The 26123-nt window shown below is 35.8% G+C and overlaps 1 protein-coding gene across 2 annotated transcripts in view; it reads right to left on the reverse strand.

The window, feature by feature from the left end:
* The window catches only part of DNAH3 (dynein axonemal heavy chain 3), a 187217-nt gene that overhangs the window by 79674 nt on the left and 81420 nt on the right, over window positions 1-26123 (reverse strand). For both annotated transcript variants that reach the window (XM_074280953.1, XM_074280952.1), the window contains exons 21-30: window positions 23975-24089; window positions 20437-20553; window positions 12881-13060; window positions 12239-12375; window positions 11125-11326; window positions 7646-7738; window positions 6185-6295; window positions 5271-5385; window positions 2911-3109; window positions 133-241 (exon numbers count right to left, since the gene is read on the reverse strand). In XM_074280953.1, the coding sequence (XP_074137054.1) occupies window positions 133-241; window positions 2911-3109; window positions 5271-5385; window positions 6185-6295; window positions 7646-7738; window positions 11125-11326; window positions 12239-12375; window positions 12881-13060; window positions 20437-20553; window positions 23975-24089 (1378 nt within the window). The remainder of the gene's footprint in view (window positions 1-132; window positions 242-2910; window positions 3110-5270; window positions 5386-6184; window positions 6296-7645; window positions 7739-11124; window positions 11327-12238; window positions 12376-12880; window positions 13061-20436; window positions 20554-23974; window positions 24090-26123) is intronic.

The following is a 26123-nucleotide window of genomic DNA, read 5'->3' on the forward strand; positions in this document are numbered from 1 at the left end:
GTGTAGTTTCCAATCCGTCTCCCTCTTTACAATCCTGTTGTAATCTTGAGTTTCAAGGTCTGTCTTCTATAAAGAGCTCTTCAAAAGGACAGGAAGGAACCAAGAGGGTCAGGGTAATATTATTTTCATTACCTGCTTAGCCAAGGCCTTGGCTAGATCTTTTGTAGTTTCTGTTTTGCCTGTCCCAGCAGGACCCTCTGGGGCACCCCCAAGATTCAGTTTCAAAGCTCCCATTAAAGTCCTAAGGAAAACAAGACCCTAGGGTCATTCATTGAGTCCTTGAGTTTATAGGGCAAGGAGAGTTTCCAGTAAAGCTGTTATCCATTGAAAAGACCTCCAATCTATCTACATAATGATTTTCTCCAGAGATATTAGAAGCCAAAGACTAGACCAAATAGCTAATATATGCTGGGGTCAATAGAATTCTCTAGTTTTTATCAAAATCCAAAGATGTCATTACTGCCCCATTCCCATTTCCTGTTCAAATTTGGATACAATCCTCCTCTAACTGATTACAAATTCCTAAGAGAACAACTATGGAGCTGAGTTATCCCTATTCAAAATTGAAGACCATCTAACTAGCCACTTATAGGTTAATGATAATGATAATAGCAGCTAGCAACTATATAGTCTTTAAGGATTACAAAGCACTATGCATAGATTAATTAATTTTATCTTCATAACAACCTTATGAAACAGATGTTATTATCTCTATTTTACAAATTAGAAAGTGAGCCAAAAAGAGATTAACTTGCTGAGTCATAGAGCCAGTAAGTATCTGAGATAAAATTTGAACTTGGGTCTTCCTGATCTCAAATTTCTCAAAACAAAAGTAATCATAGTATTCTCCTTGGTCCTAACCTTGGCTTTCTTATGTTAATCCCTGAAGTTAAATTTCCCCTATAAATCTGCCCATGACCCGCTTCATCTTTGCTGGGTTATAGTCCAACAGTATACTCTCATGGTGTCTTTCTTCCCATACTTCATGGTGAGTTTCTCCTTGTAGCTAATTAACTATTTTAAGATGCTAAACTCCTCTATGGCTTTAGCATGCCAATCAATGGTGTACTCCCACCTCAAGGACTATGTCCTTTCTCCTTGTGAGTTCCACTAGAGAAGTTGTTTTTTCCATTATTAATTATTAAAACATTCTTTGCTAACTATGCTCTTCCAAACTTTATTTCATATTTACCATTCCTGACGTCTATTATATCTCTTCATTTTGTCCGTAATTTCTCATCATAAATAAAAATGCCTTTTGGCAAAGGAGAAAGGCCATTGAGAAGTCTTCACATGACTGAACTCCAACATTGCTCACATCAATGTCATCACTTGGTATGCTATACCTCAAATACATCAATTTACAAATGAAGAAGTTGGACTGGTTGATCTGTAAGTTTCCTTTAAACTTTAAATCTCAGGCTCTTAAAAGAATAGGGAGTAATAATGATTTTCAGCATCATACCTATCCATTTTGCATAGATAGAATTACAATAGGTTAATATACCTAGTGCTGTATTTTGCTGCCAATGGTGCCCTTTCTTAAAGAGTATCTACTTAAACTTACAGTAGATACAAAGTGGGACAAAAGGTGCTGTTGCATCAGCTTCCTAAAATGGTCTTGGATCAGAAAAACTTTTAGAATAGTAGATTGGGAAGGGTGGGCAGAGTGTCAAATGGCAAGCCTCTGAACAGTATCTATTAGAATTCAGTTTGGTCCTCCCTCTCATGTTGGAAGACAGAGGAAAGGTATTCAGAAGCATGGTGCCTAGGACAAGGAGGAATGATAGCTCTACTATGTCTTTCTTAGATTGGACAAGATCTTGAATATTTTGTTCCATTTTGGATGCTTTATTGTACAGAGGATGTTATGGACCAAAAGGCATTCAGGAAAGAGTATGTCCAAGATGATTAGGCATTGACATTATGCTATATAAAGCTCAGTGGAAGGGAATGGGAGCAGTTATCCTGAAGAAAAGAAAAGTTAAGGAAGGCACTATAGCTGCCTTCTAGTTATTTGAAAGCTGGAAGAGGAAATACTCTTGTTTTTCTTGGGCTCAGAGGACCTGACTAAAAGCAATAAGTAAAAGTTGCAGAGAGAAAGATTTATATAAGGAAAAACAAACAAACAAAAAACTTAACGATCAAAATAATCCAAAATTAAAATGAATTGACTTTGGAAAAAGCATATTCTCCCTCACTAGTGGCTATAAATCTAAAACTGCTTCCAATTGAAATTCTGTGAAAAAGGAAGATACATAGAATTACAGAATCTCAGAACTGGGAGGGATTTTCATTGGCTATCAGGTCCACTGCTGTCAAACTCAAAATAGAAATGAGATTGATAAACCACATAGAAGGATCCCTATAGGCTATGTATTGATTTAGAAAACCACATATTAACATTATCTATATTCTATTGTATTTTTGTTTGTTTTGTTAAATATTCCCCAATATGTTTTAATCTGAGATTCAGGAAGTGTTGTGGGGCAAACACTTCTAGTTTGTTATAATTCAAATTTGAACAGGAATCTCCTCTAAAATATAGAAATATTTTTACTTTTATTTTTCCTACTTAAAACTTCTACTTGCAGACTTTCTTGTACTCCCAATTCTTTCATTCTCAAAGTTAATCACCTCCATTCAATTCAACTGAGGCGTGGTTTTGAATCTCATCATCTTGGCTGACTAAACAAAGTCAACATCCTTCATAAATTGTGATATCCAGAACTAAATCGTGGGATTCTCTTACAGGCCACTGGACCCATGTCAAATTCCCATTACATTCAAATTTTTCTCTAGAAGAGTCTTATCCAGTGTAACGTGCAGCAGAAGAGGAGGCAGCAATTGAGAGGTATTTAACCTCATTTTGAAAGGTGAAACCATGCCATAGGAATTGTCAAAATTTACCTGTAACATCTGTCAGTGAGAGGAGTAATCACCAGCCGTGGGGAGTTCCCCAAGTATTCATAGCCATACAAAGCTTCTGTAGTGATCATCTTTACAATCACATCCCCCTTTTCCCAATAATAGCGAAGCTGGGAGATCCATTGGAAGTCATTCAGATCTCCGACTTTGTCAGCAGCTAATTTGGCAACCACATCACGAGCTGTCCAGATATATAGATACACATATAAGAATGAACAGTTTCTCTCTCTCTCTCTCTCTCTCTCTTCCTTCCCTTATTAAAAACTCAGAATAAATATTATCTACTTGTAATTCATAAATACTCAGGCATAAAGGAAACCCAGGTCAATTAAACCCTCTGCCTTTAGATAGGTTTTAATTAAATCATGCCTAAAAAAAATTAACTTGTCTTTTAATAAATGAAAATCATCTTTCACCTTCCACCAACCTCTAATTTTTATACCAAGAGGAGTTTTCCTCAATTACTATCTTTTTCCAAACTGACTTTTTAAGAGTTCACCCTGAAGCATAGTCTGTTATTCTTCATCATTATTGCTTCCTTTCTAATTCATTCAAAAGACTAATCTGTACCTCATAAAGAAATCTAATGATCTGGTTGCATCTTTTAAAGCTAGTGCAACAGGTTGGGAGGTGACCAGATCCCATGTTTTCAAGGTCTGCTCCCTTACATACTAAGCCCAGTAGGGAATCAGGCCACAGAAATGTTGTGATTAAAATTCCTCACTAAGCTCCTAACACCTTTCCCCCCTTCTTCCAATCTTCCTTTTTTTTTTTTCTTTTTTTAATAGAAAATTTTAATAGAAAATAGAAAAACCTGTCTCCCTTACAATCCCATGACAATGGGACAATCTCTAAGGCTCCCAGTCAATGAATAGTTTGAAGGCATTCATCATAATAGAGTCGTAGGCACAAAGTTCACTCTTATTTTTTAATCTGGGAACCCTAAAAATCCCATTGTTAATTTATTCTTTCCCTTCACAGGTAGTAATGGTTGTTTCTGAGAGGCAGGAAAGAGTTACATGACCTTTGGTCATTAATCTTCTCTAGGAAGCTCTTAGAGTGAGTATGGGATGTCTTTGGTGGTGCCAAAAATTCAAAATCTTTGACTTATAAGGAAGATTTTGCAAAAGAACTGTCAAACCTTTACTATGCCTTGGATCAGGACAAGTTTCAAAGCTGACTACTAGGTCCATATTTGTCTATGATCATTTTGAGGATCATCATTAAAGAGGTTTAGGAAGGCTAATTCCATTGGATGGATCCAACTCACCCTTTCTCCCCAACTCATTAACATTTTATACAGGTGAAAGGAGATTTATATGAAGACCAAGGATACCCTTTGGAGGGGAAAATGTGAAGATATTGTAAAGGGAAAAGTAACATTTGAAGGAAGTATAGGTAAGAGAGAAGGAAGTAGTTGTTTCAAAATCAGAGATGCTTAAGTGTGAGGGAACAATTTATACTGATTGTATGTGAACACAGAAAAATTTCTCCTAAAGTGCACAGCTAACCATGTTACTCTCCTATTCAATAAATTACATTGGCTCTCAATAGTCCTCCAGGACCAAATAGAAAATTTTCTTGTTTGTTTTTTAAAATTCTTCATGATGTGGCTTCTTCCTACCTTTCTGGTCATCTTACCTGTCTATATACTCTAGAGATTCAGTAATAATTCCCTTTTTAGTCTCCCTCAAACACAAAATTCCATCTCCATAGCCAATCCTTTGCACTGACCATCCCACACAACTAAAATACTCTCCCTTGTCACCTCTGCCCCTTGGCTTTCCTGCCTTTAAAACTCAGCTGAAATCCTACCTTCTGCAATTGGTCTTTCCCAGTCACCTGCTTCATATCTTCCATTTATGCTATATGTATCTTATATATACATAATTATTTGTATGTCATCTTCCCCAATAGAATCTGAGTTTCATGAAAGTATGAACTATTAAAAAAATTTTTTTGCCTTTTCTTTATATTCCCAACACTGAGCACAATGTCCTGTACACTGTTTAATAAATGCTTTTGCCTATTGTCTTCCTTCTTGAATTGTCCTTGAAAAGCAGGATCAGGAGAGCAGTTCCGGTTCTAATAATGCCATGGGCTTTAGAACCCTTTGGGATAGAGGAAGGAATTGGTAGAAAGGGTAAAGACATAACCACAAAACAAATACACACGGATACAGATTGTTGTTCTCATTTCATTGGGTAGCTGTCTTCCTTCCCTCTGGAAGAGAAACTCCTCAGGCTGCTGGTTTTCTTTTGGCTCATGGGATTTCAGATCTGTGGACTGCAGGAATCTCTCCTGTTAAGATGACTAGCCCAGTGAGAAAACTACATGCTTACCATGGACATCAATGACTGTGAGGGCTCCCAGGGTCAGCCGAGCTCCACCACTTAATTTACCCCGAACCAGCTCAACAATCTCTGCAATCTGAAGATTACTCTTTTCCAGAAATACCTGTGAGGAGCACATTGGAGAAGAGCTATTTATTTCTCATATTTTCCTGGCTTCTTTCTCTCAGCCTCAAAAAGCCCAAAGTATGAGAAAAAGATATTGGAGTGTTTTGCCTTTCCCTGGCTCATTTTACTGATGAGGAAACTGAAACACAGAGTAAGGGACTTGCCAGAGTTACATAAATAGTAGATGCCTGAAGCTGGATTTGAACTCATGAAGATAAATCTTGCTGATTACAAGCTTCATTGTTTTATCTGTTGTACCACCTAGCCCCCTGGCACTGAACTAGAAGATTACTAAAGTCCCTTTCAATTCTTAACATTCTATGATCTAGGATCAATTGTCTTGAACTTCACTGAAATAACCCTTGCCTACTAAGTCAGTCAGATCAAGAGTAAATATGAGACAAAGAGAAAACACAAAACTACCGAGGTCAGTTCTAGAGCCTATTACTAAGAACAACTTCCCTGTGGTACTCATACTCATCTGAGGCAGAAGAGAATATTGGGTAGAGGAAATAAAATGAATTAGGTAAACTCCACTTCTCCTTCCCATTACTCTATGAAGAGCTGTTCTGGGTATGAATGGGTTTGACTGCTGACATGGGCATTAAGGAAGAGGAAGAAGGATTAGGGGTGTGTAAGATGGGAGGAACATCAGTCCGAGTTTTTCAGAGTTACTTTTGAGGGAAGTAGAGAAGATTGCTAGAAAATCCTGCAGATCTCTGGGAATTATGCTTAGATTGTCCAGCAGGGACCAAAGTGCATCTTGGAAAGGCAGAAGTGATTCGTGCTAGGCTCACCAGCAAAGTATCATTTACGATAGCCTCAGACACCTCCTTTGTCCAGTAGACAGATGAGACACAAATTACAACTTGTCCAGGCCACTCCAGAACCCACTGCTTTCGAGGAACCTATAAAAAGTCAGAGATCACATAAATTTAGAACGGCAATTGGGGTTAAGTGACTTGCCCAGGGTCACACAGCTAGGAAGTGCTAAGTGTCTGAGGTTCAAATTTGAACTCAGGTCCTCCTGACTTCAGGGTCTGTGCTCTAACCACTGTACCACCTACCTGCCCTGTAGGGGGAAATTCTTAAAGGTCACTAAAACCAACTCCTTCATTTTACAGATGAGGAAAATGAGACTAGAAGAATTGAAATGTCTTGCCCAAAGTCACACAAAATCTAAGTGTCAGAGGATTTGAATTCAGGTCTTTCTGGACTCAAAGTCCAGCTCTCTATCACTCTCTTATCAAGCTGCCTCCTCTTGGTGCCTTCTCCAAAACCAAACAAAACAAGCGGGAAAAATCAAACATGATAAGATATGATTGTAGGTTATTAGAATGTCTTCCATATCTATGAAGAGGAGAGTTAATCTTTTTTTCCTTTCACACAACACAAGTCACATTGGTCTCATTCCTAGAAAAATATAAACGGTCCCTACAAGGGTGTAAACTCCCTGAAGAATGTACATAAGAGACTGTTTAAAAAAACACAAAAAAACTTTCCTCCCCCTCAAACACTACTGAAAAAGGTCTGAAATTCCACCACTAGTGATTACTTTATTTGGGTTATACATCATCCCCTCTAGTTTCCTTTTTCACAAAGCAAATGCCTGGAAGGGATAGCCCATCAACTACTCACTATCTTAAGGTGGGTAGTTTCTCAGATGGCAAGAAAACACAACTTAATAATCTTAATGTTCTATTTGAATCTAGAACAACGAAAAAATAAGAAATTTCTAAAATAGAATTCACATTCATTCCAACCCCTAGCTAGAATTTAAGTGGCCTGAGAGACATAACAATCCTAATGATTGTTTTTATGAGAAGCCTGTCAGTTTTGCCTTCCTTAATGCTTATACTAGTAAAGATTTCACTATCAACTTCATTGGTTCACCTTCCCATGAATCCCTGTCCTCAACTGGGAAACAAGGCACAGAAAGATTAGATGACCTGTCCTGTGATCCAATGACAAAACAGGAAACAATTGAATCCAGATCCCTTCTGGGAGCCCTTTCTAATTTTCAATGATGTAAGATGGAAAGAGCACTGTATTTGGAGATAAAAGAATGTGGGTTCCAACCCTGGCTCTGCCACCCTGTCCTGGGTGACTTTGGGTTAATTACTTAACTTCTTAACTTGACTTCCCTTTTCTTGGCTATAGAATGAGGGGGTTGTACTTGATGACCTTTGAAGTTCCTATAGATCCCACCAAAAGCTTAACTCTACCAGCCTGGATGCAGGCTCTGGAATGGACTCTACCTCAGCATAAGCATCAATCCCTTTCTTAAGCACTTCTCGGATACTGGCAAGCATCATCTGTTCCACTTGAAGAAGCCATTTTTCGACCATGCCCTGTAAGAGAAGAAATATAAACAGAAATGGGAATTGAGCACAGAGTCAGCAAAGATTCCAGGAAAGACAGTGGAAATGAACCCAACTTCAGAACATCAAATATTAAAATTAAACTGGCTTTTTCCTTCCATGCACTAAAGCTGCTTGTTACTTTCAAATCCTTTTTTTCTTCCTTTTTTTTTTAACCCTGTAATCCTAAAGTGAAAAAATAAGACTGACTCAGCAACACATATTCAATTTTTGTGACAGATGAATGCTTTTAAACCTAGATTATTGTTTAAGGGCAGCTACATAGTACAATGGATAGAGCACCAGAACTGGAATTCTTGAGTTCAAATACAGCTTCCAATACTTAATAGTTATGTGACTCTAGATAAACAACTTAACCCTGAATGCAGATACGGTTTTTCATCTGTGAAATGAGCTGGAGAAGGAAATGGAAAACCATTCCAGTATCTTTGTGAAGAAAACCCTTGAAACTACTGAACAAACATATCGTCTATTACCTCCAGTATAGATGAGACCTAAATTCCAGAGGTGCTTCCATCGCTGGGACTAGAGGTATTCAGGTAATGGAGGGAATAGAGTGATAAACTAGAATCAGGAAAACCTGACTTTGGATTCTGCCTCATTTTTGGGCTTCATAACACTAGGTAAGTTCACTTAGTGTCTCAGTCTTAGTTTCCTCATTTGTAAAATGTAGATAATAGCAATTGAAATTGCCTTACAGACTTGTTGTGACCAAAATGAGGTACTAGTTATTATTATTATTGGCCAAGTACATACAGAAAATTAGCAGCAGAAAAAAATCCTGCCCTGTGATATTGTGTGTTTAAAAGAAGGGATGTCTCATCCCACTGGGTTGTCTCCTCTGAGTTACAGGAGATGAATTGATAGACTTGTTTATGTAATAAATGATTATTTATGAATCGGGTATTTGTGTATAGACAGACCATTAAGTCATGGAAGCTAAGATCAGAATTGGTAAAAAGCAATTAAAAAAAAAGAAAAATATTGAGAAAAAGATATGGTATTCAAATGAAAACAACTTAACACTATTTAAATAAGCAACTGAAAAAAATTTAATGGACAAAAGAAATGCTGTCAGCAGCAAATAGAATGTTTAATGTAAATCAGTTGTCACAAATAAGTACACCAAAAGAGCTCAGAAAGCTGCTTAATCAGCAAACATTCTATTAACTTGCCAGATTTAGAGAGGTAGCTGCCAAAAGCAAAGTGGACTAGAATGTAAAGTTATCTGTAAAATCTTATTTTAAAAAAAGTATAGTGGATGATAATCTTTAGAAACAGAAGAGAAATCAGTTTAAAGAAAGTGTAAGATATCCTAACTATACAAAGTCATCTCAAGGGCATTTAAGGGCAAAAATGAAAGGAGGATCACAAACAGGATAAAAATGGAAAATATTTGCAAAATTCATTATGGCAAAATATTTTATAATGTTTTCTCCATCAAGAGCAATGAAACCATCATACTTGGATCCTAACGCCACTGTTCTGCTTATAGAGCAGGGGAAAATGACCCAAAGAGAATAAAGAAAAGCAGCAGGATTGAACCAAGTAAATATAAAAGAAATTTGTACTACAGGCACTGAGGGGCAATATATAAAGTTTCTGAAAGAGGGTAAGATAACAAGAGGCATGGGGGAAATGCTGAATCCTACTGATACCCCCCCAAAAATGACAGAGGAAACATCAATGACCACTGACCTACATCCCTACTCTTTTGTCTCTATAAAATCTTTATGTGAGTCATCTCAAAAAGGTGTCTACAGTAGGAAAAAGGCAAAAAAAAAAAAAAAAAAAAAAAAAAGGTGTTTGGGGGAAAAAAAAAAAGATTAGACTCTATTAATACTGAAAAAAAAGGTGATCAAAAAAAAAAAAAAAAAACAACCCACAAACCAACCCAGCATCTACTGACAGATGCTGTTTCCCCTTTATAAAAAATTTTTATAAGAATCATCTGTGAATCAAAGGCATCTTTGATCAGTTTATTTATTAGTAGGGGAATAAGAAAACTTTCACAAGTGGCATCCACCACTGCAACATATCTTTACTATTTTACAACAAACTAAAAGACTATTAAAAATATAACATCCTTTGAGGCTTCTTTGCTAATTTTGTAAAAATTTTTGTTAAGACAAATGCCATCTTCCAAATTATCTGGATTTATATGGCTTAATTGCATGCAAAACACTGTACCATTTAAGAAGTCCCAAATCCTCCAATTGCACTTTAGAAAAATTATTGAAAAAAGAAATGAGAGAAAATGAGCACAAAACTCTATAGCCACCTCTTCCTTCCTTTTTTCCATATAAAACTGGTATTTCCTGCTTTTAGTGGATCATTTTTGCCATTTGACTGATTTGACAAAAATATGCAATTGTCCCCAGCACTTGGCTTTGTCTACTTTCTACTTTCTTGCTTAGTCTAGTGCCCAAGAGGAGCAAACTACAGACAGGGAAAGAGAAAACTATCTAAGATGTTGATGTCCTATTGAAGAACCAAAACTTTGAACCTTGACAATCTAGGATCAGTCTGGAATTTGAGTATCTTCTTGTCTACTTCACCCCCTTTACCTTCCCAGAGTCAATGCAATGGCTGTAAAGTAGAGAAAAACTGAGGCAAGGAGATTAGAAGAATTAGAAGACAATAGGATTGGTTACTTGGTTTTCAAATCACAAAGAGTTTTTAAAGTTCTTTCTCAAATTTGGGATCTGACCTAAAGAATTTGGGGAAAAAATTATAACAGTCTTATACTTAAGGACCCAAGCTTTCCCAGTTCTTTCATGAATCTGTCCCACCTCCATCCGATATTACAGACAATAAAATAAAATAAAAATCTTTGGTGATCAGCATTTTCTCTTGCTATCTTCCCATGCATGAGATGCTCTTCCTCCTCATCTCTGCTTCCTGGCTTCCCTAGCTTCCTTCAAGTCCCAGCTAAAATCCTATCTTCCAGGGAAGCCTTTTTCAATTCCTTTTAATTTTAGTGTCTTCCCTCTATTATTTCCTATTTATCCTGTATTTAATCTAGTTGTTTTTATTTGTTTGTTGTCTCCTACATTAAATAGTAAGTTCTTTGAGGGCAGGAACTATCTTTTGCCTCTTTTTGTATCCTAAGGGCTCAGCAAAATGGCTGATTTAGAGTATATATTACACAAATATACAAATAGCACATCTATGTAATATACAAATGTAACACAAATAGTACAAAAACACACTTTTTTTTGACTGACTAGTACCTTATCAACTACTGTTGATACCTCATATGTGGCTCTTCACAAAGTTATTATGAAAGTATAACTGTTTATAAGCTCTTTTCCTTCCTCCTATGGCCTGATAAAAGGAGAACAGGTAAAGGTTACCTTGGCTTGAAGTGGGTAGATTTTCTTACTGAAAGGAACCACTTCCTTCTCTGAGCTGATCATGCCCAAAATTTCCAGTTCATCATTAAATTCAAGTTTTGCAATTCCCTCAAAGCACTTCTTTAAATGTGGCTGGACTCGAAGGGGATCCTTTGTTTCTGACAAGATCTCTAGCAGCTCATCATTTGATAGGAAAAAGAACCTGTTGCAAAGAGAAAGATGGGAAATGAAATCTCTTTTCCAGATCAGGAGTTCCACAGCAGTTATCCCCAAACAAGGAGTAGCTTCACAAAGGCACCTTAGGTATTTAGTGTTATCCTGGGTTTCTTCACTCCTTCCTTTTGCCAATTGTAGATAGGGATTGAGTGTGTATATTGCATTGGCTAAAATGGCATCCATGAGTAAGGCGTTTGGGATGCTTATTGTAGACTGAGAAATGATCACATGGAAGATGAAAGAGAGAGGGCTTTCTCTTCTAAGATATATCTCAGCAAATTCTTGGACATGCTAATAACTGAACTAAGTTGAGAAACAATCTAGTTAAATATCCATTTGAACAGAGAGGTGCTTAATCATTTTTCAAAACAGTCAGCAAGACTGCCTGATTCATCTTTAAAACTCTGCAAAAGTCTATAATGGAGCCTCAAAGCTGCTCATAGGGAAGAGTTGTCCAATGGCAGTGATCACTGAGGGATCAAATTTTCCAACTCTATGTAAAGATGAGGAAAATTCATCATTTTACATCCCCCAACTTCTAAATCATGTATTGAATTATTAGGTATAATGTCATTATAGTAATAGTTAGAGAAGTGGATAGAGAACCAGATGCAGAGTCAGAAAGACCTGAGTTCAAATTCTCACCTTAGATATATGCTTGGAGTATGACCCTGGGAAAGTGCCCTAAGCAAATCCCTAAGACACTAAGTTTCAGAGCACATGGCAATATTTTCACAAGTATATGTTATATGAACGTCAAGGGGAACTGAGAACGTGAGTATGAATGTTGCAGTATGAATCCTCTTTTCTTCTGGAAATCATTATTCAAAGGTAGTGATCTCTTTACTAAAAGAGAACTGGAGCACTGGAGTCATATAAGATGGACAGCATGGTATACCTGGGGAAAAACAATCTTTTCTTCTCCAAATATTCATTCAGTCCCTTCTGGATGTCTTCCAACAGAACATTGGCTTCTCTGAGTTTTTCTAACATTTGTGGCTGATCTGTTGCTACGAGCACTCTGGCATCTTTCGACTAGAGAGAAGGGTCCAAAAGGTTGAGAGTGAAAATATATGCCACCTCCCATACAAACATTAGAATTACTAAAACTATTCACTATCTTTAGTTTCCAAAGCTGGCCAGGAAGTATTGATATCTGGATCTTAATGTCTTGTTACCCAGGAAATTTACTCCAACTGTTAAATAGAGGGAGTGAGCAGAATATAACTTCCCAGATAATTTATCTTGAAACAAACTGGGCAATAAATTCGATCAGGACTAATGTCATACCAAATGCACATTTAATTTAAGAAAGTCTAATTTTTAAGAATATCTGTACTTGATAAAAACATTAATTGAAGGTAGGAAAGAAAAGTTATTCACATTGCAAAAGGGTTTATCACATAATTTTTGCCCAAATTTTTCTTGTGCAAACTTCTGTAATACATTTATAAAACTGGATTTACAGAAATTCAGCCAACCAACAACTTTTCATGGACAAATTGTTTTTACCAAACATGATAAGGGTGCAAGTGCTTACCGCTTGGCTCATAATGCCCTTCCAATAACTATCGACAATTCCAAATTTCTTTCCCTCTTCTGGCATTTGTGCTATGATGTCTTCAGAACTGAAGATAGGTTCTAGGTACAACCATGTGACCTGGCACTTCAACCAGGCCTCTAAAATATTCTGCATTTGGACCAGCTTCTCTTCCCATTTCTGTGAATACAACAATAGTCATTCTGAGTAATGGATCCAGAAGCAGATCAAACAAGTGTCCATGATATTTTTTTTTTTTTTTTTTTTTTTTTTTTTTTTGTGAAGCAACTGGGATTAAGTGACTTGCCTAGGATAATACAACCAATAATTGTCTGAGGTCAAATTTGAACTCAGGTTCTCCTGACTCCAAGGCTAGTGCTCTATCCACTGCACCATCTAGTTGTTCCATGAATTGCCCATCTTTATAGGAATTTCATGAAGCTGGAAGGGATTTCAAAAATTATCTGGTCCAACCCTTTCATTTTATGGATGAAATCTTCTTAAAATGTAGGTCACTATCCCATATGGGATTGCATAACTGAGTGTGAGGAATCATGAAATTATGATTATTAGTACATATTTGATTTCTGTTCCTATTTTATATAGCTACATACCCAAAGTTGTATAAAAATTTCTTTGACAGAAAGGGGTGGCTAGTGGAAAAAAGTTTTTAAAATGCTATTATAGGTGATAATTAACAACTCACATTTCTAGCACTTGGAGATTTATAAAGTACTTTCTTCCCAACCACAAGCAAGTTTATAGGTATTATTAACTGCATTTCACAGAAAAGGAAATGGATTCAGTGACTTCCCTAAAGTTACATAACAAGTAAAAGAAAGAGCCAGGATGTGAATGTAAGTTTCTCCTAACTTCAGATCCTCCACTTCTTCCTCTACATTATAGTGCCTCTCAGATGAGGGAACTGAAGTAAGTCACTCAGAAGCAATTCATCCAAGACCACATAGACATTGAACTGAGATCTGAACCCAAATTAACTTCTCCTGATTTTGGAAGTTCAAGCTCATTAAAATTTTAATTTGTTTTGAAGTGCTTATTATATAATCCTCCATTAAGGCTTTTTAAGGGGTCTTTGCCCTTCCCCATTCTAAATTTTTAGGGATATATTTTAGTAAAATAGAATAATTTAAAACACATCATGGAGATATTGCAACTTGGATGAGCTTTCCAAGAGCACACTTGTACTGATAATATGAACTTGTGGGGAAAAAATAATAATAAAACATGGCACAAATAGATAGAAGGCAGGTCTTAAGGTTGGGGAGACTTGGGGTTGTGTTCTTCTTCTGCATGGGCTTAATCAGGTCACAACTGTTTAGTGCCCCCATGAAAATGACTGTAAGACTGTTAAGTTACAGAAGTGTTTTAGGGATTCAACTGTAAAGAGGGTTTTCATACTAGGAGTCCCCTAGACAGATAGGTTTGCTCTGAACCAATAGTAATGACAATAATTCATCTAAATCCAGCGATTTTTCCACAACATCCCTCTTTCCATTACTTCAATAGGACTGTACTACTATGAAAGAAGATTTATAGTCTGGTCCCCAATTCTGCCATAGCATATCAAATTATATTTACTCAGTATTCCCTGTGGAAATAAATTGCCTTGATTAAAATGTCTGTGTAGGTGTGGCTTTAATGCTATTTCTGGTATTTTTTTGTGGGAACATAAACATACAAAAAAATCAAATGGAACAGAAAAAACAAGCTTGTCCTGAACAGTGTAATTTCCTTATAAAAAAAGAAACAAACAAGGGTCATTACTGTTTCATTCCAACTCATTGCTTATTGAAGTTTGCAGACACAGGTAGCAGTCATCCCTCTTTACTCCTACTCTCCCCTCCCCCCCATACTCTTTAACAGAATAGGAAACTCTTGGGATTATATTTCCAGAAGAAGGGATTTAAAGTATAGTGCCAATGATTGTGAAGCCAAGAAACTGAAAACTATGGGGCACAGGTCATATTTTCCTCACTGTTACCCAATGAAAGCAAAGGAAATTTCATTCTGGGAAATTAACAGCTAGCTAAGAAGATAGTATCTGTGAATGAGATTTGGGCTTCTGAACTAAGGTTGGGGAAAATGTATTTTCTGAGTGCCTTGAAAATCTAAGCAAAAGGGTTATAACTTTTAAAAAATGAGACACAGACTACCTGTGTATATTTCCCCAAGTCAGATACCATACAGCATAGTTACAAAGAAGGAAAAATATCAGTTCAGCTATCAGAAGTTCACAGAGAAAAAGTCGAAGAAAGAAGCTGCTAATAAAATCCATAGCTTCAAGTACCTATATACAAATGTTCATAATTTAGTCTACAAACAAAGCAAATGGGAAGTTCTAGCACAAGGGAATAAGTTTGACTTCACTAGTATCACTGAGTCTTGGTAACATGAAACTCATGGACCCTGGCTTTAGACAGGCATGTCTCATTCAAAAGAAATGGGGCAAATTTAAAATGGAAGGTGGGTAGCTGGAAAATGGAAAGGAGAAAGGGAGGAAGGGAAAAAGGGAAAAAGAGAAAGAAGGAGGAAGGGAGGAAGAGAGGACATGAGGAAGGGAGGGAGGGAGGAAGGAAAGAAGGGAGGAAGCAAGCAAGCACGTGCTAAGTGCTCTACAAATTCTACAAATCTCTTTGGTTTCTCTCAACAAATCTGGTAAGTAATTATCACTTCAATTTTATAATTAAGGAAACTGAGGCAAACAGAGGTTATGTGACTTGCTTAAAGTCACACAGCTAGTAAGATCATTTGAACTCAGTCCTCTTAATTCTAGGTTCAGTACTCTATTCTCAGTGACATCATCCAGTTTCTTCTATTAAGAATATGTTTATTATCTGAGGAAATCCACATAATTTCCTATGGTTAAAGTATGATAAAAAGAATTTTAATAAGTACAGTGGAGGAATAAAGAGGTATGATTTGTATCCTTAGACTACACTATAGATTATCTCTGTAGAAAAAGGAAATAATATGAATTAGGAAAATAGATCACAAGCCTGGCACAGGAGTGTGGTAGAGTAATGAAGGGGACTTCAGTTATCCAGATAACTGCAGGAACACTCTCCCTTGTCTTAGTGATCATTTCATCCTCCAAAAAGTATGAGAATAGCAAGCAGGAAAATTCTTTTAAGGATATCTCACCAACAGAGAGGAATTAGTTGTAGGTGTGAAAAAGATGAGATCTGAGGTAGAGGCAAGGGGGAAATGACTGCTCTCTCCTAGATTTGTAGAGGAGAGAATTTCCAGGCAGAGTCTGACATGCATTCAATCAAGAGTTTTTGAAAAGCAGAAATCAGAAGGAGAATAAGTTGAACTCCTTGGTCTAAAATGCTTCAGAAGTCAGCTGAGGAGTTTGCTCAAGAATGAAAATTTGAAGACAAAGATGGAAATAATTCCAATAAGAAGTAATAAAAAAAAGGGGGGGATTTGTCAATTAACCAATAAATATTTATTAAATACCTACATGTGCCAGGCAATGTGCTAAATAGCTAAGGATACCAAAAAAAAAAAAAAAAAAAAAAAAGGCAATCCCTGTCTTCAAAGAGATTGCAGTCTACTGGAGGAAACAGCATGCAAATAATGGACAGAGAGATTATCAACCAATTTATATATTTTTTTAATTTATAGAAGCTATTCACATAATTAATTATAAATATAATAGTGTGACATAGTTCTTTAAAATGTCAGTGTACTAATGCAGGGAATGAGGTGAGGCTATTTTGGCATCTAAGGACAACAAAAAAAAGGATTTTTAAAAATTCTTTGGGGAAAAAAGGAAGAGCAAGGAAGGGGTAGGACCTCTGCTCAGAGGTACATGGAATGATAACCGACGACAGAGAGCAGGTAGAGTTGCTTATTTCTAATTTTGCTTCTGTTTTTGCTACCAACAGAAAGACAGTTGCAATAAAAATGACTCAACACGCAATGACTAACAGGGAGTTGATATTCTAGATAAGTAAGGAGATAGAATGAAATCTACTGGTTGCAGTTGATAAATAGCCTAGCCCATGTAAACCACATCCCTGGGCATTGAAAGAACTGGCAGATATGACCCGCTGAGCCTCTATCAGTGATATTGTAAAGATCATAGAAAATAGAAAGGAATCACAAGATTGGAAGAGGGCAAATGTCTTGATTCTCAGCAAAACTTCAACTTCAAACTATAGATTTGACTGATTGCAGGAAAAATTTCCGAATAGATCCAGAAAAAGATGATTGACAAATGATTAGAGAAGGAAACAGGGATTACAAAAAGTCAGCACAGCTTCATCAATAATAGGTCATGGCAGACCAACTTTATTTCCTTTTTTTTTTTTTTTGGCAGGATAGTAAACTATCCAATGAAGGATAGATTGTAGAAATAGTTTATTCTAGATTTTAGCAAGATATTAAACACTTTAAGTGTCTAATAATATTCTTTTGGAGAAAATGAAGAAATATGAACTGGATGATAATACATTTATATGGATTCAGACTGGTTGGATGAATGAATGATTCTTTTTTTTTTTTTGCTTTTTAAATTTTTTTAAATGTATAGTATTTTACTTTTCCAAATATATGCAAAGATAGTTTTCAACATTTACCTTTGCAAAAACTTGTGTTCCAAATTTTTATCCTTCCCTCTCCTCTCTCCCCTTCCCAAGACAACAAACAATCCACTACAGGTTAACTATATGCAGGGTGCATGAATTCTAAGAGTTATTGTTAAGGGTTTTATATTAATGTGGCAGGAAATCTCAGTGGAGTATCCCAGGGGTCTGTACCTGGCCCTGTTCTGCTCAATATTTTTATCAATGGCTCAGATAAAGGCATATAATAGCATGTTCATCATATTTGTAGGAACTTAGACAATGAAGTTAGAATCCAAAAAGGTCTTGACAGTTTGAATCCAATGAAATGAAATTTAGTGGGGCTAGATGTAAACTGTCTTGGGCACACAAAATCAGCTCTTTAACGTCAAGATCACAAAGGCAATGGCTAGATAGCAATTGCTTGTGTAAATATCTGGGGGTTTTCATATACTTCAAGATCCATGTGAGTCAGCAGTATGATGTGGCAACCAAAAAATTTTAGGCCTTATTAAAAACAGCATAACTTCCAAGAATAGGGAAGTGAGAGTTCCACTGAGCCCTGCTCTCATAAAACTCCTCCTTTCATATTCACTTCTGGGATGGGAGCTTTGGAGAACATTGATAATCTGGAGAATGTCCAAAAAAAGGGAAACCCGGAAGTTTAAAGGCTTCAAATTTATGCTCTATGGTAATTAATTAGAGGAACTAAGGATATCTAGCCCAAAGATGAGAAAACTGGGAGTGGGTGATGTGGGAGAGATGATAATAGGGAAATGGGGTGTGACAGATGTCTTCAAATATTTGAAGGATTATCTGGAGGAGGTTATCTGGTTATCTGGAGGAGGTAGGCTTAAACTTGTTTTGTTCTGTTTGGCTCCAGAGGCAGAGACAGAAACAGAAATGGATTAGAGTTGCCAAGAGAAAAATTTAAATTCAAGGTCAGGAAAAATTTCTTTCTGTACAGGTTGGATTTGAAGAGTCCAGAGGTCTCTTCCAAGTCCCAAATTATGTGATACTCTACAGAATAGCAATTCATCTGTAACTTATATTTAAAAGAGTTTCTCAAAGTCTTGTTAGCTTAAATGAATCTGACAGTCACTAAACTAGTATGAGTCAAAGGCAGAACTTGAATTTTGAACCTCAAGACTCTAAGACCATAGGTAGGATGATCAAATGAAATAATCTGTGTAATTTTGTTGTTGTCTAATAATGTCCAACTCTTCATAATTCCATTTGGGATTTTCTTGGCAGACATACCAGAGAGATGTTATTTAATTTTTCAGCTCATTTTACAGATGAGGAAACTGAGGCAAATAGAGTTAAGTGACTTGCCCAAGGTCACACAGTTAGCACGTGTTCAAAACCAAATTTGAACTCAGGAAGATGAGTTCATCCTGACCTGATGCTCTATCCACTGGGCCACCTGTGGCACAGTACAAAATGCTTTGCAAATATTAAGTACTAGGTAAACTATTGATATTCATTGGGGGCAGAAGGGGGGGGGGAAGGGAAGGGAGTTGTGCAACATTGTGATTTTCCTCTTTAAATACAGATCTACAACTGATGCTAGCCTGGAGACACCAGGATCTTAAGCTTAATCACAATTGCAGAGTTAGGTATCAGAGGCAAGACTTAAAGTCAGGTCTTTTTCACTACTCCATTTATACCATATGACTTCCTATTTATTATTAATTTCAAGTTTCCTCCTACTAAAACAAGAAGAGATATTGATCAGGATTGGCTGACCTGCCCACTTCAAAAAAAAAGTGTGCACATGTACGTGTATGTATGTAGGTATTTGCTCTGGAGGGGAGAGAGATGCTGACCACATGCTTATTCATATTGAGATCAGTCAACTAAAGTCTTTTTGATTTTTACACTAATACCTATTAAACCCCATTCTCTTCTGTACTTTATGCCCTGGCACTGGGGAAAGAAAAAAGAGAATGGAAATATAGTTTCTAATGGTTTTGGGGAGGTCTTGGACCATCATTATTAGCTTAGTATAATGCCTGGTAGATACTTAATAACTAATAAGTCCTGTTACTGACACAAATTAATTTTTTTTATTTCATTTTATTAATTTTTGTCATTCGGGGCTCAGGATCAATCTTCCTGGAACTTTTGATGAACTGAAATACTATTTTCATATTAACCTTACCTGGCTCATGGAATAATAGTTTAAAAAAAAGATTTTTGATATTTCAGAGATAAGGAACCAAATGAGAGGAAAAAGAAGATATAGCATCTTTAAAGCCTCCCCAAAAAGATTTTATTATTGGAAAAAAATTTTCCAACTCCCAAGTCTTTGTGACACGGAATTTTTTTTTCTTTCAGTTAGTTAGCCCATTGTAACTTTTTAAAAATGTATCTGGTGGTGTAGAATTTTGCAAATTCGTGTTTAACCTGGAACTTTACTTAGATTACCTATAAAGGCTATTTTATTGGATTTCTTTCCTTAGGGAATGTATGAGATTATGATTCTGTTTAACTATTTTTTCAATTTTTATGATGTTGAAAGAAGCATAGAATTATGAATATCTTTTTTAAAAAAACTTTTATATTCTTAAAAAATGTACAAGATTACAACATGTAAAAGAATTATCTCTCTACCATAATTTTGAGTGTAAAAAGAGTCTTTAAAAATCCTAATCTTTATTCAGGCTTAATTTCTGAAGCCTCACTCTATGCTTAAGCATAATAAAACCTAGGTTTTTACCTCTATAATTCTGTGTTGTAGATTATTTAGATAGCAGTAACTACTATATGAACTCAAAAAGGAAATTATTTCTTCCACAATGATTGATTAACTTACTGACTCCTTTTTACAGGAAATCATAATTCTTGGTAAAGATAGAGAACAGTATGGTAGTTCAATTAGAACAGCTGGAGCTATGAGAGTTTTGTACCTTGAAAGAAGAACACATTAATTTAAAAGGATTAAAAATATATCCATCCTCTTACCCGAGCTTCAGTTTCTATTGGTTTGATGAAAGGTGACCCACACATGGTCTGAGTCTTTATCACATGATCATCAAGTAAGAGTTGAATGTCATCAACTGAACACAGAATATTTATGTCCTGCAAATACAGAGACACACCCCCCCCTTTCAGTTAAAATATTGTAAGGACAAAAATGCTTAATATAAGTCATTTATATTACTAACAATAACAATAATTTCAAAATTGGATTTTGGGGAAAACATCAACTCTAATTTGTGCCAAATTTGCTATTATTGTATAAATTACTGGATGTTTCTTTTTGTATTTTCCTTTCCCTTTATGTTTTTACAAGAAAATGCATAGGATTTTACATCCAGTCATTCTGGAGAGTGATTTGGAACTATGCTCAAAAAGTTATCAAACTGTGTATTCCCTTTGACCCAGCAGTGATACTACTGGGCTTATATCCCAAAGAGATCTTAAAGAAGGGAAAAGGACTTGTATGTGTAAGAATGTTTGTGGCAGCCCTCTTTGTAGTGGCCAGAAACTGGAAATTGAGTGGATGCCCATCAATTGGAGAATGGCTGAATAAATTATGGTATATGAAGGTTATGGAATATTATTGTTCTGTAAGAAATGACCAGCAGGATGATTTCAGAAAGGCCTGGAGAGACTTACATGAACTGATGCTGAGTGAAATGAGCAGGATCAGGAGATCATTGTATATTTCAACAACAATACTACATGATGACCAATTCTGATGGATGTGGCCATCTTCAACAATGAGAGGAACCAAATCAGTTCCAATAGAGCAGTAATGAACTGAACCAGCTACACCCAGCAAAAGAACTCTGGGAAATGACTATGAACCACTACATAGAATTTCCAATCCCTTTATTTTTCTCTCTTTTTTGATTTCCTTCACAGACTAATTATATACTATTTCAAAGTCTGATTCTTTTTGTACAGCAAAATAACTATGGACAAGTATACGTATATTGTATTTAACTTATACTTTAACATATTGAACATGTATTGGTCAACCTGCCATCTGGAGGAAAGGATGGGGGGGAGGAGGGGAAAAGTTGGAACAAAAGGTTTGGCAATTGTCAATGATGTAAAATTACCCATGCACATATCTTGTAATAAAAACTATAATATAATTAGGATTTTGAATGGTTCTCAGGAATTCACTCCGTTTTCTTAATCCTATCTAATAAGACATATACTAGCACACACCCATTCATGCAAACAGAATAGGATATTAATAAATGAAAACAATTACCAGATAAAGAAGATAGTTTTCTTTTTTCTAGTGTAAATTGTTTCATGCTAAAGAATTTATAAAAGTTTAAGCATGCTTTTTTTTTATTTTTTGTTTTGCTCACAATGTATCTTTTTGGGTGAATGTTGGAAACTATTTTTGCATGTATTTTGAAAATAAAAAGCTATTATTATAAAAACAAAATAAAAATAAAAATATACCTTTTCTCTACCTAGATGTCCTATCTGGTCTTACCCAAAATTCTCTTGAGCCAAGTAGTTCAGGTGTAGAGACTATATATGACATCTATAGAATTATGAGACACACTTGTCTATCATTTCCTGCTGGGGTAAATAACACTCTTGCGTGGATAAGTAAGTTGTAGTGTGCCTGGCTCTCTGTAATCTGCACTGGCTTTTTCATGCAGTGGCTTGCAAGAACTGAAAATTTTTGTAACTTATAATAATAGCTAACATGGGCTACTCACTGTGCTTAGCACTTTATAATTATCTCATTTGTTCACAAAAACCTTGCAAGGTAGACACTATTATTATTCTATTTTGCAGATGAAGAAACTGAGGCAGAGAGAAATTAAATGACTTGCCTGGAGTAATACAGTTAGGAAGTATCCAAAGTAAAATTTGAACTCAGATCTTCTTAACTGAACCTAATGCTTTATCCACTGTACTACTTAGCTGATAAGAAGTCCTCTGATGTTCTTTCTGTGTCAGTGAGATAGGAAGCTATTTCTGTCACATATAATCAGTATGTCCAGGTATAATGGAATTTTTATTCTCCTTGAAAATAGATTTTAAGTGATTAATTTTTCCACCCCCACCCTGGCTATCATGGCATAAATATGTGCACAGAGGTCACAGCTAATCCAATGACATAATGCTTTTGAAAGCACTTAAAAAAATACAAGTGCTATAAAAATATAAGGGATTATCATTATCATTAATCTTCTGTTCTAGTGCTCAACAAATGTGAATTTTAAAAGATGAATATGTATATATACACAGGAACATCCTTAGTTCAGTGAAAAGTCATGAAAAATCAAGTATTCTCCCCACCCTCCTTTCCTCCCAGTATTTGTATACTGGTAAAAAATCAACTTAATTAAATTCCACAAACATTTATTTAGTACTTGCTGAATACTGAGTATTCTGGATGTGCATTAGAAAGATACAGATCAGAAAAAAGAAAAAAAGTGACACTGATTTCAAAAAGCTTCTATTCTAGTAATAAAAGTTAAAAATGAACATTAAGGGCATTTTTAAAGTTTAAAAAAACTTGGTACAAAACGGCATAACCATGCCATTTGGGGGTTATTTTTTGAAGGGAAAATGAGAATTCTCCATCTGTATTTTTCTTATTATTCCACTATAACTTTGCCTTGGTAAGGGTGGGAAGTTCAGGGGTCAATTACATGTGTGCCTGTCCATAAATATATGATTCTCAGCCTATAATGAAGCTGCCCAAGGTGATAGATGACTAGTCCTCATCTGCCACAAACTAGTTATGACCCAGAATGTCCAGAATATAGTATACTTACCTTTAAAGGACATGATCATGCTGATGATGGTGATAATAATGAAGATAATTAACATTTATTTAATTAGTGCCTACTATGTGCTAGGCTCTATGCTAAATAATTTACAAATGTAATGAAATGCTTCCTGGATAGATTTAAGTATCAAGGGAACATAAATTTTATATATGTCTATCTAGATATAGAATAGAGCTGGACTAGGAAAAAAATTTAGTCAAACCACTCATTTTATAGATAAATGATTTGTCTAAGGTCATATAATTATCAAGTAGCAGAGACATTATTAAAATTTAGGTGCACTGACTATTCATCTAGAGGTCTTTTTGCTATATGTGCATGTAATCTCCCTTGATAGCTCCCCTGAGGAAATGTGAGGTCTTTCAGTATAGGACTTTTTTTTTCAGTTTTGTCTTTTGTAATCCTAGAACCTGAGGCATAGTAGATGGATACTCGATAGATACTTATTGATTATACTATGCTCCTTCTTACTATCCAGTAAATTTCTTGTTCTTTTTTGAAAGACCTTCAGAATTCACACCCTATATTCAATAAGTTTAATAGTTTTATTCTACAAACCTCCAGGTTTCAGCAACTCACCTCCTGATAGTCAGAATATGAAATAATATGTACATTAATGTTCAAATCTTAGTTATGAAGTGATTGTGGATTAGTTCCCTTTCCCTTAACTGCCTCCCCCAACATCTGTATAAAAACATCAAGGTCAGAATGTCTGACTAGCTCACCGTGTCCCTGTATTTCGAAAAGTTAAAAAGCATGTTGATCCACTCGGATTTCATCTTATCCATGTTTTTCTCCAGGGAATATTCCTTACTGGCTGCTGCACTAATAGGCTCGAGTCTAAATGGAAAGATGAAAAAGAAAACAACACGTAAGAGGTGTTTTAACACAGCTTTGAAGAAATTCAGAAAGCCTTTGGCCTTATTAACACCTTTTTTTGACCCACCAGGAAGCACATGCCCTCTATAGAAACTGTCAGGGTCATTAAATGATGCATCTTGTGGAAGAGAAAACAGAAGATGCTAAAGAAATGCCAGCTCTTGGGACCATTTTCTATTTTTTATTTCTTACCCATTCACCCATGACCTGGTTTCTTTTAGGGTCTGTGTAATCTGCTGCAAACAATTTATCTTTCCCTTTTCTATTAACTTTACAATTTAATCTTTATTTCAGTCATATGTACCTACGACAGACATTCTCCACAGGACTATAAGCTTTATGAGGTCAGGGAGTTTCTGTCTACCCTCCTAGTCCACATCATGTTCTGCACATAGTGCTATTGATCATTTAGTTGAATTGAATTCAGCCACAGGGCCTATGTTTAGTCTAGATAATTAACCACATCTAATCCCCCTTATTCATTTGTTGTTCTTCAAGCATTTCAGTTGTATTCAACTCTTCACAACCCCATTTGGGATTTTCTTGGCAAAAGTACTACTTACTGGTTTGCCATTTCCTTTTCTAGTTCATTTTACAGAAGAAGAAACTGACAAATAATTGGGTTAAGTGACTTGCTCAGGATTACATAGCTAATAAGTGTCTGAGGCCACATTAGAATTTAGGCCTTTTTGATTCCAGGGCTAGCATTTTATCCATTGCACCGCTAGCTGCCCTTCCTTACTCACTTATTATACATTTTAAAATGCAATCCCTTTCCCAAGAAAGAACTGATATAGTCTTAGTGCAGATGGAAATGTATATACATATATATATATTTACTTTTTCTTGTTTTTTATTTTAATGTACCATGGCTAATATGGGAATATGTTTTGCATGGTTTCACATATATAATTGATATCATATTTTTTGCTTCTCAATGAATGGAAGAAAAATTAGAGGGGGAGAAAGAATTCAGAACTCAAAAACACTTTTAATGAATGTTAATAAATAATGGTATTTTTTTAAGTTGTTGGTTTTTTTTCTTCCATCAACATTTATTATAACAAATGATTTCATCCTTTGGAATCTTTCCACTTTTTAGAAAGAGGGTAGGAACAGAACCAGATTCCTTAATTTCTGGCCTAGGTTTTGAGCTATGGAAATGGACACTTCATGACTAGACACCAAGGCAGTTTCAATTTTTTTTTAAGACTGGGTCTCCTCAACTCACCCAGTAAGTGCAAGAGCTACTTATAAGCCTGTCCCTATTATTATTTTGCAAGAGAGTTTTGAACTCTTCTATTTCTACCTTGGGTTAATTCACTCTTTCTCAGGCAGCCGGTTCATTCCCTCCTTCTAGAGGTTCAGTGTATGAAATTCTGAATTTAGTACAGATAGACTTTAGCCCTACACTGTCTTAGAACTCCTGAGCTCAAGAGATCCACCAGTCTCAGCTTCCTCATTAGCTGGGATTACAGGCATGAGAGAATACCCAGGAAGGGCTAAGAGAAGGGATAATTAATTTTCTGTTTTGACAAGACCAAACAAATAATATTTCACAGAGAGCTGGAGCAGAATAGAAACATATAAGTGCAATACACTCACTTTCCAGATGAGGAAATAGAAGCATAAGGATGATAAGAGAAGAAGTAATGTGGCTAAGCTCAAAAAAACCTAATTAATGGCAGACTTAGAACCAAGATCTAGGATTCCAAATCCATATATTATTCTTTCTTTTATATTATTTTGCATCCCCAAACTTTCCTGGGGAAAAAAAAATAATCATTACTGTTTCTGGAGCTCATGAGCATTATGAATGACAGGCATTAAGTTCTAGGGTAGGACTTGGGAAAACTTTTATGTTAAAAAAGTCAAACTCTTTTATGTTAGAAAATAGGAATATGAGCTCTCAATTATCCATAACACTAATGAATGGAATCAGTGGTGCAGAGAATCTCAAACAACCGTTAATCCAAAAGACATCATTAGATTTCC

This window comes from Sminthopsis crassicaudata, chromosome 1 (genome assembly GCF_048593235.1).
Source record: "Sminthopsis crassicaudata isolate SCR6 chromosome 1, ASM4859323v1, whole genome shotgun sequence".
Classification (NCBI taxonomy): Eukaryota; Metazoa; Chordata; class Mammalia; order Dasyuromorphia; family Dasyuridae; genus Sminthopsis; species Sminthopsis crassicaudata.